The sequence below is a fragment of the Folsomia candida genome, unplaced genomic scaffold (assembly GCF_002217175.1).
Source record: "Folsomia candida strain VU population unplaced genomic scaffold, ASM221717v1 Fcan01_Sc005, whole genome shotgun sequence".
NCBI classification, from domain to species: Eukaryota; Metazoa; Arthropoda; class Collembola; order Entomobryomorpha; family Isotomidae; genus Folsomia; species Folsomia candida.
The window spans coordinates 9,426,855-9,446,668 of NW_019091197.1; the positions used below are offsets into that span (position 1 = coordinate 9,426,855).

The window sequence follows — 19,814 nt, forward strand, 5'->3', positions numbered from 1 at the left end:
AATTAAATATTTTCTCATAAAATGTTTGAATTTTAGCTGCCAGTATTTTACGTATTAACGGAAAATTACTTACCTGATTTCAACCGAATGACACGCAAATGAAACAAAATGTTTATAACTCCTGTACATAAGTTGTTGCAGAATGAGACGATTGGCTTCAAATCCGAATGGACTACTGGACGGTTTTTGGTGATTTTTGGATTTTTATACTCTCTTTCTGCAGGCTGAATGGGTGGAAAGTTTTTTTAGGCATGGTCATGAAAATCCTTTGGATTGGGAATTTGCCTTCAGGAAAATATAAGCAGCACCGTGACCCACATACAACTTCGAACCGTGTGTTCGTTCGTCACAAATTATTTGGAGTTCATTTTATTCCACTTTTTAACCTCATACTCCTGCCGGCAAAGTATCCAATTGGTCTTGTCCGCAAAAACCATCCCCGCTTTGAGCTGGACATGGCGGGAGGCGTCGTTGTACACCATGCACTCTGCCCTCGGAAAAAATGTGTAAAATTCTCTATGGTGTGTGGTTTGTAGTGTGCGTCCAACAATTATAAAACCAAGTGAATTTTGTCTATTTGGCTGCTCCTATCAGGTCGAATGAATGATATTCTATATGTCTCTGGAGAATTATCACCTTACATGAAAAGCCTTAGATCGCTGTCAATAATTGCACTGAATTTGGGGACAATTATAGTATGAATAATTATGTATTGTACATAGTATGTGAATAAAAGCAAAATGCGCAAATGACATGAAAACGTGAAATGTGTATGTGTCTGAAAAAGTATGGAGACGACAGGTTTATTGATGTACTAACAAAGTTAATTTTATTTAATTAACCAACTTTTAATAAAAATAAATGTACCAACTTTGATTGTAGGTATATGACGTGCAATCTCTTGTATACTTCTCCAGTAAAGCATTAGCACAAGTTCGCTCGCCATTAACCTTAAATGGGTACTGATCAAACCATGCACAGATAAGAAGTGTATGTCCATATATTTCTTCATAATTGCTGTGATTATGTCATTCAAAGAAATGGTTCACAGTTAGTTTTATATCCAAGACGAACATTGTAAAAATCGAATAAGTTTTTTTTTATGATAAAGAAATATAAATACAAACGAAAAGGCATATGAAATATATTGCAAGAGATGAAATCCAAGTTCAATTATATTCTTGATTTTATCTTGAGGCAATCCGAGACCGATTGAATCTTTTATCTATTCAATCTCATTTTATTTCAATTTCCATCAGTGGAAGTTTTATAACGTGTCGGAATAAGATTTACAGGTAATTTAAATTGTTATGGCTGTATTTTGGTAGTTGTCATCGCTTCAAACTTTCACTAATTGTCCATTTACGCCGTTTTACCCTGAAGCAAAGGTTGCGCAATTGTTGATCGGATCCACTCAGCGAAGAAACTGGTTTCTGTGTAAACTCCAGGATACCCTGCCCACGCACAGCCGTTTCCCCATGACACAATTCCACAAAGGGCATTGTCCGCGCCGCACATCAGGGGACCACCGGAATCTTTGAAAGTTTCAAAAGCAGAATTTTAAACTTTATTACTAAATAAACCCCAATTTTTAAAAAATACTTATCAAAGCAAAAAAATTCTATTCAGGGGCAAGTCTTAATCCCAAAATGAACCATATGGCGCACACCAATTTTAGAATCTGTTCTTACCAGCCTGGCACGAGTCTTTTCCTTCCTCGCCTAAACAAAATTAATAATTACATGGCATATTATTGTAATTATCTTAATATATCCTTCAATTCGTAACTATACGATCATTACCGTAACAAACCATACTGTCGGAAATTTCGCCCGGATACGAGGTTAGACAAGATGCTTCCGAAACGAAGGGAACATCCACCTTCATCAATACGTCCGGAGAGCTACCTCCGCTGGACAAAACACCCCACCCAGCAACGGTTGCAACGGCTAGAAAAATTATATAGATTTACTAATTTGTAAGGATGACCCACGACCATTTGAGATAATTCAAACCGTACCGGTTGGGACAAAGTTAAGCTGTGGGATTACCACGGGTTGGACAAACTCATTGAATACGAATGGGGGGTCCACCTTGAGTAGGGAAATGTCATTGGAAAATCGGAGGGGTCTGAAAGTAAAGAAATTTCCAGTAACTTTTTTAAAATCTCCCTTAGGTGGGACTTCATATTTACGCTGGATATTTTAATCTTGTAATGGATGTAATTAATGGATGTCTTCCAAACCATGTTCTCGATTGAAACTAATTTTCTGAAAATCTGAGAGCATACGCTAAGAGTCGTCCCTTCTTCAACGCACCTCCCATAACCTGGATGGTTTACGATCGTCACAACTTGTCTCAGTTGTTCGCTACCTTCTCCAAAAGTTAGGTTGTGTTCCCCCGCCACTAACGAGTACATGGACGCACCCCCGGGATTTTGCGTGCAATGAGCCGCCGTCACGACCCAATCGGGCGACACAATGGATCCACCACAATCGTGGACGCTGTTCGTCCGGCCGATTCGCAGGTCCACGATGAAGGGAAATTCGTTTCGATCGGCTTCCACACCTCCAACGATCAGGCGACGGTCAGGAACATCGAGGTCGGATGGTTTAACCATCCCTGAATAAAAATACAAAGAGCCAGTGGTAAAATCGCTTAGTTTTTCAAAATAATCTTACAACCTTTTACAAAATAAAGACATACGAAATTTTAGTAAAGCTTACAAAATTTGCGAATTTTACCCGAGATTACTATCAATTTGTTAAATAATTTTTGCATTCTGCGAAATAAAAAATAATACTTACCCAAAGCCACAGCTACGCACCAAACCATCAGGACGATTAAAAGCTTCATTTTTAATTTTCAATATTTTTTAAACTACTTTGGATGAACGAAGGCAAGATATGTGTGTGTTTGAGTGATACTTTTTGAGAGAAATCATTTCGCTTTTATACCTTATCGTACTGTAAAATAATCTGACCTTAAATTTTTCCTGATACTTAAACTTAGCAACCGTCTTTCCCATGGTAACGAATAAATAAATCCTTCTCGAAGAAGAAATTCCATACAAAATAAAATTCCCAAAATACGAAGTGGGTAAATAAGAGTGATAACGTATACGTACTTTAATTAACTATTTATCATCTGGACCAGTTCCAGATAATGGAGCCCCCAAACTGATCTGTAAACGAACGTAACGATGGGAAACTTTATCCTGATTATGTCAGGATAATGCATTATCCTGAACTTGCCCAGACCGCAATGTCCAATCCATTATAATGGAGCCCCAGAGTTAAGTAATTGAAAACCTTGGGAAGTTTTGCGCCAATTATGGATTGGATATTGCAGAGTTTTGCCAAATTACCCAACGGAGATGAGCACAACACGGCTTATCCGTATTCATTACGCTGGCTGGGTCCGTCTGATAAGGTACGAATGAGATAAGCGAGGACGAGTGGTGGAATTTAACGCTACTAAATGCTCAAAGATTATGAAAATGAAATAAAATTTCCCAATTTGTCTGTACATATTTTTTTACACTTTGGACTAATTCATTTCGCAGAAGTTGTAAACTCTTTACAAAATTGCAAATTTTCTTGATAATTTTCGATCCAAAATTTATCTCGTGGTGATGAAATAAGTAAAGTCATTTCTGTCATAACTTTACATATTTACGTAAACGAATCTGCAAGAAAGGGTCTAATTAAAAAACACTCATGGTAATCGTGATAGGCAGCTAAGAGTAATTTTTCGAGTCCTTTCTAATTGTCATCAATATTAGTTAGTCATCATATTTCCCGTTCTATACCCTGGGCCCTTACGAGGGGTCTCCAGGCGGGCATTTTCCCCAAGGCTGGACCCCGGAGGGTGCCGGGCCTTCGCGGCACCCCAAAAATTACATAAAATGTGATTTTGAGCATCCTGACAAAGTTTGCATAAACTAGAAGATACCGTTATCAGTATTTAATATCAGTATTTAGATATCAGTATATAATTTGTTACTATTGCATGTAATCGCTATGCTGTATGATATTTAACTTTGTTATTCGAATCAACTAAAGGAAGTCACAACAAGAAATTCACGAGGTTCGTAACTGAAAAATACTCAAAGCTCAAGGATTTGTCTAAATTATTTACTTTCTTGCAAACCCAGCAACGTATTCTCTTTAATTTTAACACCTGCAATTTTAGATGTATTTTCTACAGAATTGTAAAAGATTCAAAAAAGCTAAAACTTAACAATATGAACTGAATTTTTGCTCTCAACACTTGACTGGATAGATTTTGAATCTCTTTAACAGTCCCCTTTAAACCATAGTCCAAAATAAATATAATTTTGACTTCTTGTGCGTCAAGATTCATGTTAACATTTTGAATTCATTTTCCTCGTTTATTTTCCACCAGTGGTACAGAATCATGCTAAAAGTATGTGTTAAACAATTACGGGGCGAGCTGCTTCTAACGTAATAACCGTCTAATTTTGGTTTGATTGGGTTTAAGTTTTATAGGTACCACTGGATAAATGACTTTGCATGCTAACCTGAGTTTTATTAGCTACTCCGCGTAGCATGGGAGCAATTGAATTATTCTTATTCGTCTGTCTATTAACGAGTGTTTTGCATCAAATGATGCAAATTAAAACTTCAAAAACACTATTCCTCACCACCGATTTCAGTTGATGCAGAAAAATGTTTTTACTGTAAATTCAAATTTCCTCCAAAAGTTTGGAGATTTGTCAAGAAGATGCATGAATATACTCTTAATCATAATTAGTACCTATGCATAGCATCTGATTGTCTATTTTTCATCTCTCAACGATTTTAATGTATGATAGCTTAAAATTTGCGTAATTTTGTGTACATTAAGAATCCGTAATAAAATTGGGGTGGCCCAAAGACAGTTTTCGAGATAAAAGCCAATATGTCAGTCTAGGAGTTAGCTGCGGATTCACGGTATCAGGATAGGAAAAGCTGTGATTTCACAGCTCGGAAAAAAATAATTTCCAGAGCTGAAAATTTCACTTCAGAACAGTCAGTTAGCACGGTTGACTGCCCTTGAATGGTTATCCAGCAATAAGTAAGTTATGTTATAGTACAAATTCGCACATGTACTAAACTTTTGTCAATTTTGTGATAAGATTTAAAAAATCGTCGTCATTTTAAGATCCGACCACTCCCCTTTCGAGTGGGGGTGATCAAACGCACAAATTCATATTTTGACGGATTTACATGTCAAATTGGGAGAAAATTTCGAAAATCGTCACCATTTTAACTTTTTAAGTCGGAAGGAGTACATTTGTCGTTTTCTTTGAAATGGTTTTAACTAGGGAGGAAGACAAAAAGTCATTGTGCGGGAGAAAGTCATTTCCAGAATGTAATTGATATTCACGATTTTCTCTCCGCGGCTTAAAATCTGTCATTTTGAGGGGTTTCTCCTATGTCAACCAAATGTTAAATTTGAACATTTTCTTGTCGAGAAACGGGATATTTTCCAATGTAACGCAATTGTTAAATTTTGGATCTTGCGAGTCGTATTAAACCTGCTGAATTTCGCCTCTCGCACCATGACCACAACCTACCTGTATCGTCCCCGAGTTAATGCATTTTCTTCTAGTTAATGATACTCCTTAAAGGGTTTAGATCCGACCACAATCTCACTTTGCCTCCCAAGCCTGATGAAAGGGTTAACCCTTTCATCAGGCTTGGGAGCCTTGGCTCCCATTTTTGTTTGGTTATATATATGGCATGGGAGCCTTGGCTCCCAGAAAATTCAGATAATATTCCCTGGAACGGGAGCTTTAGCTCCCAGAAATATAGAATACGTTGTCATGGTGTGGGAGCTAAAGCTCCCGTAAAAATTTCATAATATTTGATGGGATGGGAGCTGGGGCTCCCACACAAAAAAAAATTCCCTCAAGCCCAAAAACTTGCTTAAACTATAGTTTGGTTGTAAAATCTATTTTTTTGTTAAAAACCTACAGTGCAGACTTCATCTAGCCCGAGTCAAAATTACTGACTCAGAAATGAGTCGCTTCAACTTTTTGTCCACACTACTCTATTAAGCGTAGTCACCGACGTGGGGATGATCGAACATTATATTCTTTTAAAGATTTTCTATTACGAATTTTCCAAGTATTTTCAAATCTTCTTGCACATCATGAGTCATGATGTTAAACAAGCGACCCAGACTTGTCATGATTCGTGTCAAGTGGGGCTCGGTTGTTTAAAATTTTCCACATCCTAAAATTTTCTACATCCTATTAGTTACACAAAAGTCATTTTTAGCCTCTACACGAAATTTTAGCTCAAATTCACCCTATAGGGCCACGCTGGTTACTTTTAGCTTTTTATTCCTTCACGAGGAACAGTTTACGTATCGCCGTACCGTATTTCAGCTTGGTGTAACAATTTCTTGAAATCGGTATGGGTCACCCCATAGGGTGAATTGAAATAATTTTCCTCTGTTAGAAGCCATTAGCCACCTCTGTACCAAATTTCAGCTTTCTACAACAATTTTCAAATTTTGGTGCATAATACCCCACCCACTCAGGTGACTCCACCGGCCAATCACTTGACCGACCTCGTCCAACTTCGAAACTTACCTCCTTATTTGCCCCATACTACATGTGTACCAAATTTCAAGTCGGTAGGATAAGCTTAGGAGGGGAGCTTGCGAGGTTGATAATAACAGATCGGCTTGAAATTTTTACCATTGATAGTTCGGCCTGAGTGAACCTTAACCCTAGAAGGTTTTGACTCCATGGCCATAAACGGCTGAGAAAAAAATTTCGAAAGTTTCAAATTATTTGCTCAGAGTTGGCACTTCTATATGAGCTCTAACTAGTTCTATGGTGGTGGATGGCATCTATAATACATTTCTACAGCGGATCAATATTTTTGATACCTGCTGCTTGGCATCGACGTCTAATTTATGGGGTGGATAAATTCGATCATGGGGTCAATGTGACCACCCCCCTTAGAGCCAGGGGGTGTGGTCAAATACTTTTTTGGGGTTAAATTTTTTCTCTGCACATAGATTCCAACCCATTGTGACAAGAATCGTTAAAAGCATTATGTGACCTAATTTCCACACCCCCTCCACTCAGAGGGTGTGGTTATATCGAAAAAAGAAAATCATGACAACTTTTGAACTGATTAATACTTTACAATTCTGCTTTCACCATACGCCACCATAAATTAGTACTGAGTGAGCGCCACACCCTCTCGTAGTCAGGGGGTGTGGTGGGGGGCAAATTGAGATTTTACCAATCTTGCTGAGAGGCTTGTTGGCCGATCTTGCAATGCTTAACAACATTGCAAATTTGAAATCGGATTACTTTTTGAATTGTTGACCGATTTTCAAAATTAGGCCTGTTTTGGAAACCACAGGTCAAACGACGAAATATATATTCCCAGATTTTTAAAATTCCACCACACCCCTTTACAATTAAAGTCACCCATAAACACCTAAAATAGAAATACTTCCTGCAGCGGAATTTTAAGGACAAAAATGGAATCGCTTGTCGAAAACATACCCCGACGCACAATTCACATTTAAAATTCAAGTGGTCACATGCCCACCCCCAGTGGGTGTGGCTCTGGGCGCCTTTTCGATTTCACCCAAAACATGGGATGTGACATATCATTTTTCTCAGCTCGACGAGGAGGTTCGACAGAGTAAGTAAAATTTCGAAACCACACCCTCAGTGGGTGTGGCCATAGGCTTTTTATCGGTTTAATCGAAGCCCCGTCATGTGATACATCATTTTTCTCAGCCGGATGAGGGGATCTCGGCGGAATTACAAAAATTAGAAGCCACGCCCACTGGGGGAGTTGCCATGGGCGTCTTTTCGATTCAATTGGAACCATGTCATGTTATACATCATTTTTCTCAGTCGAATGAGTGAATTTCAACGAAGGTGTATAATTTAAGAACCGCAGCCCCAGTATGTGTGGTTCATGTCGACTTATCGATTCCATTGGAATCATGTCTTGCGATTTATTAATTTTCTCGGCCGAATGATATCGTCTCAAATGAATTATGAAAATTCAGGAACAGGACCCCGAGTCTATGTGGCTCTGAGGGGACTTTGAGTTCTTATCGAAACCGTGTCATGCGATAAACAAATTGGTAAATTGAGTTTATTTAGACATTGGCATATAAATGAAGCTGAGTTGCGGATTAAGACCATTTAGGATTTTGAACGTACACGACTATATCTTCTGATAGAGACCCCACATGACATAATTCAATTTGTCGACACGTGGCATCGGCTACCCGGTCAAACGGTCATCGCACGTCAAAATGATGTCGATTTTTGAATCGAAAAGACGCCCATGGCAACTCCCCCAGTGGGCGTGGCTTCTAATTTTTGTAATTCCGCCGAGATCCCCTCATCCGGCTGAGAAAAATGATGTATCACATGACGGGGCTTCGATTAAACCGATAAAAAGCCTATGGCCACACCCACTGAGGGTGTGGTTTCGAAATTTTACTTACTCTGTCGAACCTCCTCGTCGAGCTGAGAAAAATGATATGTCACATCCCATGTTTTGGGTGAAATCGAAAAGGCGCCCAGAGCCACACCCACTGGGGGTGGGCATGTGACCACTTGAATTTTAAATGTGAATTGTGCGTCGGGGTATGTTTTCGACAAGCGATTCCATTTTTGTCCTTAAAATTCCGCTGCAGGAAGTATTTCTATTTTAGGTGTTTATGGGTGACTTTAATTGTAAAGGGGTGTGGTGGAATTTTAAAAATCTGGGAATATATATTTCGTCGTTTGACCTGTGGTTTCCAAAACAGGCCTAATTTTGAAAATCGGTCAACAATTCAAAAAGTAATCCGATTTCAAATTTGCAATGTTGTTAAGCATTGCAAGATCGGCCAACAAGCCTCTCAGCAAGATTGGTAAAATCTCAATTTGCCCCCCACCACACCCCCTGACTACGAGAGGGTGTGGCGCTCACTCAGTACTAATTTATGGTGGCGTATGGTGAAAGCAGAATTGTAAAGTATTAATCAGTTCAAAAGTTGTCATGATTTTCTTTTTTCGATATAACCACACCCTCTGAGTGGAGGGGGTGTGGAAATTAGGTCACATAATGCTTTTAACGATTCTTGTCACAATGGGTTGGAATCTATGTGCAGAGAAAAAATTTAACCCCAAAAAAGTATTTGACCACACCCCCTGGCTCTAAGGGGGGTGGTCACATTGACCCCATGATCGAATTTATCCACCCCATAAATTAGACGTCGATGCCAAGCAGCAGGTATCAAAAATATTGATCCGCTGTAGAAATGTATTATAGATGCCATCCACCACCATAGAACTAGTTAGAGCTCATATAGAAGTGCCAACTCTGAGCAAATAATTTGAAACTTTCGAAATTTTTTTCTCAGCCGTTTATGGCCATGGAGTCAAAACCTTCTAGGGTTAAGGTTCACTCAGGCCGAACTATCAATGGTAAAAATTTCAAGCCGATCTGTTATTATCAACCTCGCAAGCTCCCCTCCTTAGAGCGAGTTATCTTGACAGACGGACAGACAGACGTACAAACCGTTTCCATAAGCCCTGACTCGGGCTAAAAACCGGTCCCCATTTTTAGAGTTTTAATCAATTTCGTTGATTACCATTCAAAGCAAAAATTATTTTTGTGTCATCTCCACGGAAAGTCCACGATATTTTATATTTGACGCCATGGATAAAACCAAACAATTCTAAATTCTTTCCTGACGTAAGGGTTAAACCTGCTGAATTTCTCCTCCCGCACCATGACCACAACCTACCTGTATCGTGCCCGAGTTAATGCATTTTCTTCTAGTTAATGATACTCCTTAAAGGGTTTAGATCCGACTGACCACAATCTCACTTTGCGCCATATATGGGCGGTGTGGTCAGGTGGAGCCTCATTTCACTTGTGCGCCACAAGTTTGTATTAGGATATCAAAAAATTACAATTAAATAAAAAATCAAACTTGATAATACGTTCTGGATATTACGAGTGAACATTGTAAGTCGGGCGTGCCAGCGTGCACATTAGTTATGTAATGTCATTTTTTTCAATTAAAATTGAATTATTTCGTACTTCGCACGAATGAATATTTTTTTTAATTGGCATTAAAAACATAGCAAAATGTATGCTATTTTTTGGTCCGCTGCGTTCATTTTTAAAGTTTTCCAAAAAATTCAAATTTTCGAAAAACCAAAATAAAAAATTTCAAAAGCTGTGAAATCACAGCTTTAAAAATTCAAAAGCTGCGGATTCACAGCTCGGGGAATTATTTTTTCCGGAGCTGTGAATCACGGTTTTCCCTATCTTGAAAGCTTTTAGAGCTGCGGATTCACAGTAAAATACCGTGAATCCGCAGCTAACTCCTAGACTGTATATGTGCGAATTTGTTTGCCAATTTTGATAAATTTGATTTTTGACTCAAAATCGCATCAATTCGGCCAAATATCACTGGAAATAATTTATAAAATTATTTTGGACCAGAATTTAGTCACTGCCTCGATTACGGACCCAACTTTTCCAATTTGCTTGATTTTGCAAAATAATTGCATTTTCGCTTTTAATTAGTACCCGATCGAAATATGGAACTTATTAGTGGTTATTAAGTTAGTGTTGAATTGTACACTTTGGGTTGAACCAGAGTTTGTTCTTGGTCCTGTTGGCGTGTTCCTGAGATTTTTCGAGTTGCTGGAAATTTCAGATATAGGCTGGTTTTCTATAATTTTTATAATTTGATAAGCTTGATGAGCAAGATGAGCTGTTAGCACTATGTGTATACAGTTACTAAAACTGAATTTGTGCCAACAACTTAATGGAATAGGGGCAAAAATAAGGAATATTATTGTATAGCGTTATTAATTGATGCTTGTCTTTGTGTAGTAGATATTAATTAATGATGCACTTTATAAATATGTAGTGTGTCAGGATATGGTTAATTTTTAGAGGGATTTACAAGTGGAAATGTCATTAAAAATTAAAAATGGTATTGCTCGCTCGTGCTCAGGAGGAAATAATTTGAGCGGAAATTGGATAGAATTTTATAGTAAAATAAACAAGCGGACATTAGGAAAGTTAGCATTAAGGGTACTTTGTAGCAATTTCGACCAACGTCGATGTTCCTACAAAGTACCCTTAAGGAGCCGTTCATAAATTATGTAACGCGAGAGGGGGGGGAGGGGTATCAGAGTTGCGTTACGAGATGTGACGAGGTGGGAGGGGGGTCAGAGCCCTGCGTTACGTCACTAAAAGAAAAGAAGGCTAAAATCAGCGATTGAAAAAAATAAGTCGAATGGTTCCGTTCGATTTCAAACAGAATGGTGCCTTGCAACAACAGCTCACAAGGGACACTATTGACATGGGTGGAGCGTCCAGGGTACCCACTATGTTTTTTTAAAATCTACTCGGACCCTTGATAAAGGATCCATTCATGTTTCCGTGTAAAACTCATATTTGGCGCCGTGGCATGGCGCCGAACCTAAAAAATCTGCGTTCTCGACCAATTTTAAACCTACATAACTTTTCTAGTTTCCGAGGGATTTTGAAAATCTTCGGTTCAAAATGATCACAAAGGTCAAAATTTTACAAAATAAATAAAAAATAAAAGATAATTTATTTTTGAGATATTCTTAAAAAATTTTCGAGGGATCCACAAGCGTGAGTAAATGTCAAAATTTTGACGAAGATTGAAACAATCAAAATTATACAAAAAATCATGGCATACGAAAGTTGAACTCTTTTTCATGAATTTTGGAAATTTTTTTGAAAATCCGCCCAGGATTTCAAAAGTTATGGCGGTTTTAAAAATAAAAACATACAAATTTGGCGAATTTGGCGCCACGCCAGCGCGCCAAATATGCGTTTTATACGGAAATAAGAATGGATCCTTCATCTAAGGTCCTAGTAGATTTTAAAAATCATAGCGGGTACCCTGAACGCTCCACCAGTGTCAATACAATAGTGTCCCTTGTCAGACCTTATTGTAATAATTTTTTAAAAATTATCTCTAGCTTTTCCTGTGTCGCGCAGGATTACGATAAGAAAATCTACTCGCAACTTTTTCTTCAAGAAATCCCCGGGTTTTTGTCGCATGTCGAAACGTGGACGTAATTAAACGACATGTATTGTTGATAATATCATTTAAATAAAATTCCGTGCAGCGTGGGGTTTTGTTCGTTCGATGTTTTTTGTAACATTTGTAAGTAATTCGACGCCTCTTCTAAATACATACAAAGAACTTCATATTAGTTCCAAATTCGGGACAATACGTCTAAATCATTGATTTGTACCATTAAATGAGCGTTTTGAGTTTGAATACATTTGTCTGAACTTGGTCTGCCATGTATCGAACTGGAGATTTTGAAACATGTTCATCTCAGCGAATTTGTTAAAAAATGAAGATTTCAATGCATCAAAACATCGATAAGTTTTAGGTTCACAGAGTTAGGAGGTGATAATTTTGATTTTTCTGGCCAGGATAAAATAGGAATAGAATAGAAAAAAACGTACTAAAAATTAAATGTCTCTTCATGGAAGAGAAAAATCAAAATTCTAACCTCCTAATTTTGTGAACATGTTTCAAAAAGGGCATTTGAATACACGGAAGAATTGAAGGCTGAGACACATTTTCAAATTCCAAACCAGCATACAAGGGAGCCTTAACTTTAAAGTAAAAAAATTAATCAGTGGATTCTCTATCCGGAAACGTGCAATAATTTATCTATAGAAAATGCAGCGTTTTTTATTTGAAAGTTAAAAAATTTGTTGGTTTTTGCGTTCCGCCCTGAGTTTTGGAAATCGGGAGCCTGGTGTACCCATTCTCAAGGTTTTGCCACATTTTTACTAATTAAATGACGGCACCACCCATTAATCACCATTTCATTTAGTGTCTTTCATTGTTGTTTGCTTCACGTTTTTGGGGAAAATGAGATTTGAGTTACATTACGCAGGGGGAGGGGGGAAGTGGCCTTGGGTTACGCTAGTGTGACAGAGGGGGGGAGGGGTCTGCAAAAAGCCAATTTTTGCGTTACATAATTTATGAACGGCCCCTAATACTTGAGCTAGAGGCTTCACTCCAACGGCATTCGAACCAGAATATAGGGTTTCTGTAGAGATATGCAGCTAGAACGATACCATTTGTAATGACCCTGCTGCTCCTGCTCCACGACCCCCAGGCCCCGGTCGTGACCTCGTCGGAGACTCCCTAATGTTGTAACACCCCCAATTATGCAGGTGGTCCCGAGATGCTGATGCTGAGCGGATGATGAGGATGACAATGGAGATGACGGGACAATGAATCGCTCAGGGAGGAACAACAGGTTTAATTATTAACTGGCTGGCTGGTTTATTTGGACTGCCACGAATCTCTGCTTTACAATTACTTTTATGTGCCTGGTCCACGCCAGGGTTTCGTTTTTCCCGTCCAAAACTATTTTTTCCCACGGCAGGTGGGAAAAAGTGGGAAAAACCGGGAAAATGGTATTTACCGTCCAAAACGGGAAAAATGACGGCCCATGTGTTTAGTAATGGGGAAAGCCAACTTCTTTAATACTCAATATTTTCGGAATTAGACTTCATATTCGTCATTTCCATCAAATTCTGAAAATTTTGGTATATAATACGGCCCCTTTTGAACAGTTTTGAACTTTTTCCCCATTTTTCATACGAATACATGCTAATTTTAAAGATTGCTCGATTTTAACCGTATTACCCACTGATTTGCTCAGAATTTCATGGAAAATACGAATATGAACTCAGATTTTGAAAATATTAAGTTTTAAAGAAGTGTTTCGGATCGCCCCAAAGCACAGTATTTCCCATTTCTTCCATTTTCCCCATTTCCCACTTATTTTAGTGGGTGGTAAAAAGTGCCTTTTTCCCACTTTTTAGCCCGAGTCAGGGCTTATGTAATCATCATGTCTGTCTGTCTGTCCGTCTGCCTGTCTGTCCGTCTGACTAACGATTACTCAAGAACGAGTTGACCGATTTGGATGAAATTTGGCAGAAACATGTATCTCGGCAATGCAACGACCGAGTTCGAACATGGGTTCGATCAAAAAAGATTTGGACCGGTGGGGGTCATGTGGGTGGGTGGGGTATTATGCACCAAAATTTCAAAATTGTCGCAGAAAGCTGAAATTTGGTACAGAGGTTGTTAATGGCTCCTAATGAAAGAATATGAAGTCAAATTTGAAAAAGTTTTAACCGGAGTCACCCTAGCGGGAGCGGGTGACCCATACCGATTTTTCAAAATCGTCCAATCGAGCCGAAATTTGGCATAGATGTTGCTAATGGCCTCTAATGCAAAAATGTGAAGTGAAATTGGGAAAGTTGTTATGCATAGGGACCCTATCGCATGACCCATACTGATTTTCAGAAGTTGTCTTAAAAAGATGAAATTCGGTACATTGATACTCAAGGGCTTCTTAAGAACGATTATAAGGTTAAAAGCGAGCATGGTGTCTCCAGAGAGACCCTTCCGGGTGACCCATGCCGGTTTTTGAAAGATATTAGTTGCAGCTGAAATTTGGCACAGCGGCTAAAAATGACTTCTATAGAGCAGATACAAATTTGTAACTTCTAAATTTGAACGAAGCGACCCCAACTGGTCCTTGTAGGCAAGGTGAAGGATTTGCAAATAACTTTACACATTTAGTGCTAAGTAATACAACATTGCACCAGCCCCACCACGGGGGTGGTAATAGTTGCTCGGAGAAGTCGGACACGGTAACAATCGGATCCTATCCCCGACTCGGGCTATATGAAGGCTGCACTGGAGGTTTTCTCACTTCCCTGGTCAATTTAGTTTTTACCAATCGAAACCCTGGTCCACGCTAGACTCGGCACGTACACAGTTTACTTGGGCGGAAAGCCCTCACACATACAAACACTCCTCTAAAGGTGGCGGTGGTGGCTCCTCGTCACACATTTCATCAATTTTGAAATATCTCTAAAAAACGAAAAAAATTGCCAAAAATTTCAAGTAGTTGGCATTATCAATTTCAGCCTAGACGGTCAATTCTCTGGAACGCTCTGACCGACCCTAAATTAGGATTACATGCCAAGTTTGGAGAAAATCGGCAATATAATAGCGTCACAATCAGTGTTCCTAGCGTTTGGGGCAAAACTAAAAATTTGGGGAACTTTGAGAAAAAACACGCGCACACGTGTACACTGATTTTTAATTTCATTGGACACGTTTAAGAGCGTTTTTGGTTTTGTGACAACACCGTTTGGACCATGTTCCTCTTTCTCCGAAGCTAGTCATACGCATTACATAAGCCGTATATTTACATACATATAGATTATCCAGAATTTAATTACCTAAGCAGGAACAGAATTAAGCAATACGCGATCTATTCATGTATATTCGTTTACCAATAATGAAAAACTTTACTATCATCATTGCGAAAATATTATCACCATATAACAGACAATACGGGTTCGGAAAGCTGACTATGTACAAACGGGTCAAACATTAAAATTCCTTTCCCTTAAAACATTAGTTTGTAAATCATGACGTACACACATAATTGATTATGTATACCTTATACCTGTATGTAGGGCCGTATTGGAAACAAAGCCGCCCATTATTTAGTGAACCTTTTTCACTTCGAATGAACATATTACCAAGGGGTTCTACCCCCTAATAAGTACCTTAAAAAATATTTTTCTTCCTCCAAATTACGTATTAATATATTTCTGTGTACTATATTCATATACAAGTTTGGTACGGGAGTTACCCCGTAACCGTACCAGAGGTTAACTGGTATACATATTTGCATGAGAATTTGTAATCCTTTCCTTAAGGCAATGCAATGCGTGGATGGGAAGAGTGCTGTGCGTGTGTGCATACCTTTTAGTTCATTATATAGTATTTGTTAGTGAAAGGGTTATAAAAAATTTCTCCTTTTCTATCCTTTCACGGACAACCCAATTTCTAAATAAACCGTTGTAACGTTAGAAGTAGCTCACCCTGTGAGAATTATTTTGACATAATTGTCCACCAATGGTGCAGAATAGACGAATAAAATTGATATGCAATTTTGGTATAAGTTTGCATTAATGGTGCAGAACAAGCGGAAAAAATATACACATAATTGTGACATAATTTTGCGCCGATGGTGGAAAATAAATGAAGGAAAACAAACAGTAATTTTGACATGAAATATTGGCAAATTCGTAGTAAAAATTATAGTCATTTCTTTCGGTTCTTCTGCACTTTTTGTGCGTTTTTCACCTATTCCATCAATTGTTTGGCACCATTTTGAGTCGCCGCTTGTTCGATACCAGTGGTGCTATTAAGTCTGTCACGAACGTGAATAAGTCGCAGTAATTACCATCAATTGATGCAAAAGAGTCGTTAACAGACAGACAGACGGACAGACGGACAGACAGACGGACGGACAAGAGGAATTCAATAGCTCCTCTGCTACGCAGGGTGAGCTAATAATTCAGCACTTGAGTTTATTGTTTCAGTGATTGTTAACTAAACAGCTAAACCATAAAAATGGCTGACGAAACAGAGTTTCTAACGTTTCAGGGACAACATCCGTTGAAAAATTACGTGGTAAGGGCGCACATCTTGCAGTATGTAGTAAGATATTTAATCTGATTTAACACTAATTTGTGCCATCCTCGGCTAGATTGTTTCAAAGCTGTTTGACATAATTAACCAATCATGCACGACTCATTGGGGTGATTGGGGTAAGCACGAAATGGTCAACTTGTCTTTCATTTGCGCCGAGTGGGCGAACGAGGCTAGAAAATATATTCATCAGCGGGACGAAGAGGGCAGATATTTCTTTTTGGATGCCTGGCTAAGGTTTGAGCTAGATCGTGGTAATTAGACGATAAATGTATTCTTGTGTCATGTATACTCTCTTAAAAATAAACCGTTGTAACGGTGGAAGTAGCTCACCCTGTAATAACCATTTTGGTATAATTTTATACCAATGGTACAGAATATGCGGAAAAAATGAATACGCAATTTTGGCAAAATTTTACATTAATGGTGCAGAATTTGCGAAACAAAGATATATGTAATTGGGATATAATTTTGCACCAATGGTGCAAAATACACCAGGGAAGAGAAACCCTGATTTTGACATAAAACCTTAAAAAATTTGACGTCAAAACCATAGGTGTTTCTGACGGTTCTTCTGCACTTTTGGTGCGTTTAGCATATATTTTCTCAATTGTTTCGCACCATTTTGAGTCTCAGATTATTCGATATCAGTGGTGCTAATAAATCGGTCAGGAATGCCAATAACTGGCTCTAATTAGCATGAATTGATGCAAAAGAGTCGTTAACAGACAGACGGACGGACGGACAAGAGGAATTCAATAGCTCCTCTGCTGAGCAGGGTGAGCTAATAATGTTACCCTTTTGAGCACTCGAATGACTAGTCTCAGGATAGGCTGTTTGCCGGCTAAAAATTCTTTCAAGTTCTAACCGGTCTAATTTTATAGATCATGGTAGTAGAAGAAAAAATCAAATGTGTCAAAAAAATGCAAAATTATCAAGTGTCCATGATTAAATTTTGACACATTTGATTTTTTATCTCGAAAACTAAGAATATACCAGCTCCAAATTTTTGATATGTCGCATGGGTATAGCTGCTCTTCGAAATAAAAATTACTCCAGCCAAAATCTACGGTAGCATCTAAGCACAGTAAGCGAAATATTTCCAAAAAAACGTAAAAAATAATGATTTTTGTGACATCGGATTTTTTTGTGGAGCGGGTTTCAATGATGATAGCTCGGTGTGCGGTTTTTTAGTAACCCTATGTAAGTACCAACATTTCTCAAATTGGTAGTATTACGAAATCTTTAGTGGTTTTAGATATAATGGCCCTTGAAGCTGTAAAAATTGACATGGCGAAATATTCAGTTTTTGGCCTACAGAAGGTGACGGAGGCATTTTCTGGCAACGCGCTCATTGTGATTTTTTCTTCTACTACCATGATCTATAAAATTAGACAGGTTAGAACTTGAAAGAATTTTTAGCCGGCAAACAGCCTATCCTGAAACTAGCCCTTCTATGTTAAGTAAACCACACAGAGTGAAATTTACTCTTTACCACGTTAAGGTTACTGTGGATTTAGTTTGGTTTACTAAATTTATAATTCAGAGGGAATTCACATTTGAGAAGGGTTAAAGAATGTAACTTACATTATTTGTAAGAGTGTTTTCATACTGTTTGTAATCTATTTATTGGATGTAGCTCATGATACCCGCGTTATCGAGATACTACCGCGCGAACAGTGGCCGGCTCTTGGGATATTTGTTTGTTAAGGGCCCCTAAAAATGTTGGACCTGAAATTATACTTAAACTCGGAATCTTCCAAGGCAAAAAATTGAATTTTTATAAGGTTATCAGCGTTTGTGAAGCTGATTTTTCTGTGGGTCAATATTTTTGAGAACGGGTTTCACCAAAAGTTTTATAATTTTTTACCCTGTAAACGTTTTACAGCGTTTTCAGCAATTCTCAAAACGAATTTTACCACATCGGACTTTCTGGAAAGTTTGAAAGTCAAATAGTTAAGTTGGTTTCAGTGTGGGGATAAGTTTCCATGAAGTATAGGTTACCTCGTTAATTCATTTAAAGTTACCCTTCTTAAATACTTGCCATCCAGTAAAAACTATACCAAAGAGCTAATACTTGTCACGTCCTATTACAGACCAGTCAGTCCACACCGTATTTGATGGAACCCTAACATTTCTGAACATTTCTGAACTAATTTTGTTCGTCAACGGACCTTGCCCTGTCGTGGAGGTGCCCAGCCAGGTTTATCCCGGCCCTGAGTCTAAGTATGAACTTACACCGGAAGAAGAAGTCAGTGAGTCGGAGGCAATGCTAAGGGCATTCCCAAAGTTAACAGCTCTAATCCTGGGCATTCATATTTGCCCGGTTTTGCTAGCAATTATGCGAACATTTACAGGTACTATATATCATACACTCTTAGCAAAGCGGTGTTAAAATCCACAAAAAAATTATAACCGTCCGTTACTGTTAACGAACATAACGAGCGCGGTAATAATCCTGGCACAGATGGTGAAGTTATTCTTGCCGCTGCGTGAAGAAATGACTCCGCTGCGTGAAAAAATTATATCCGCGCGGAGTCGATTTATATCCAATCCGGTTAAGTCATATAGTGACACCGCGCGGAATTGATTTGGGTCGATTTTATTTTGAGTGTACGTATATTGACAGGGTGGTTAAAATGTTTCGTTGTAATGGAAAAAATTCACTAATTTTTATTGATTTGCTCCTGAAAACATCCAAATCAGAATTTAAAATCCTTCGCTTCATTTTTTTTTAGAATTTTCAACTCTGATTTGGTTAACTTCAATATTTTTGAAAACCGTCTTCAAAAAAGGTTCTCAATATTTATCCTGTAAGTTACAGGCTGTAACCGGTTCGACACTTTTTTAATTATTTGACGGAATTGAAAATTATAAAAAATCAAGGCTGATTGGGGTAATTTCAGTGTTAAGTTTTTCCAATTGACAATTTTGTTCTTGGATGTAGCAAATATTTTCACCATCATTCATATATGTAATACTTACATCAAACGGACTAATGCAAATTAAAAAATACATTCTCAGTGTCTGTAGCCGCACCGCCACTTGAATTTATATACCTCGTTTTGCGATCAGAATGGATGACTGAAAAAATCGTGGCGCAATATCCGCTCTTGATGCAACCTTACTGGATTCAAATGCCTATCAGAAAAAATCTTGTTCATCATTTTCGGGGGTATCAGATACACGAAATTTCGGGAAGCCGTATTTTTCTT

The 19,814-nt window shown here is 38.3% G+C and overlaps 1 protein-coding gene across 1 annotated transcript; it reads right to left on the reverse strand.

The window, feature by feature from the left end:
- Positions 1-1,282: 1,282 nt before the first annotated feature.
- Positions 1,283-2,856, reverse strand: LOC110850528 (trypsin-1). The gene is made up of 6 exons (XM_022097964.2): positions 2,808-2,856; positions 2,319-2,622; positions 2,021-2,130; positions 1,803-1,949; positions 1,692-1,721; positions 1,283-1,535 (listed from the first exon to the last, which is right to left on the reverse strand). Exons 1-6 carry the CDS (start codon positions 2,854-2,856, stop codon positions 1,363-1,365), a joined length of 813 nt encoding a protein of 270 aa, XP_021953656.1. The 3' UTR covers positions 1,283-1,362.
- Positions 2,857-19,814: the final 16,958 nt, after the last annotated feature.

What these genes read in the sequence shown, in the direction of transcription:
- LOC110850528 (XM_022097964.2), bottom strand. Translation starts at nt 2,856, where the DNA reads ATGAAGCTTTTAATCGTCCTGATGGTTTGGTGCGTAGCTGTGGCTTTG. An exon ending in GTGCGTAGCTGTGGCTTTGG is followed by an intron (nt 2,623 to 2,807) that starts GTAAGTATTATT and finishes ATTTTTATTCAG; the next exon opens with GGATGGTTAAACCATCCGAC. An exon ending in AAAAGACTCGTGCCAGGCTG is followed by an intron (nt 1,536 to 1,691) that starts GTAAGAACAGAT and finishes AAACTTTCAAAG; the next exon opens with ATTCCGGTGGTCCCCTGATG.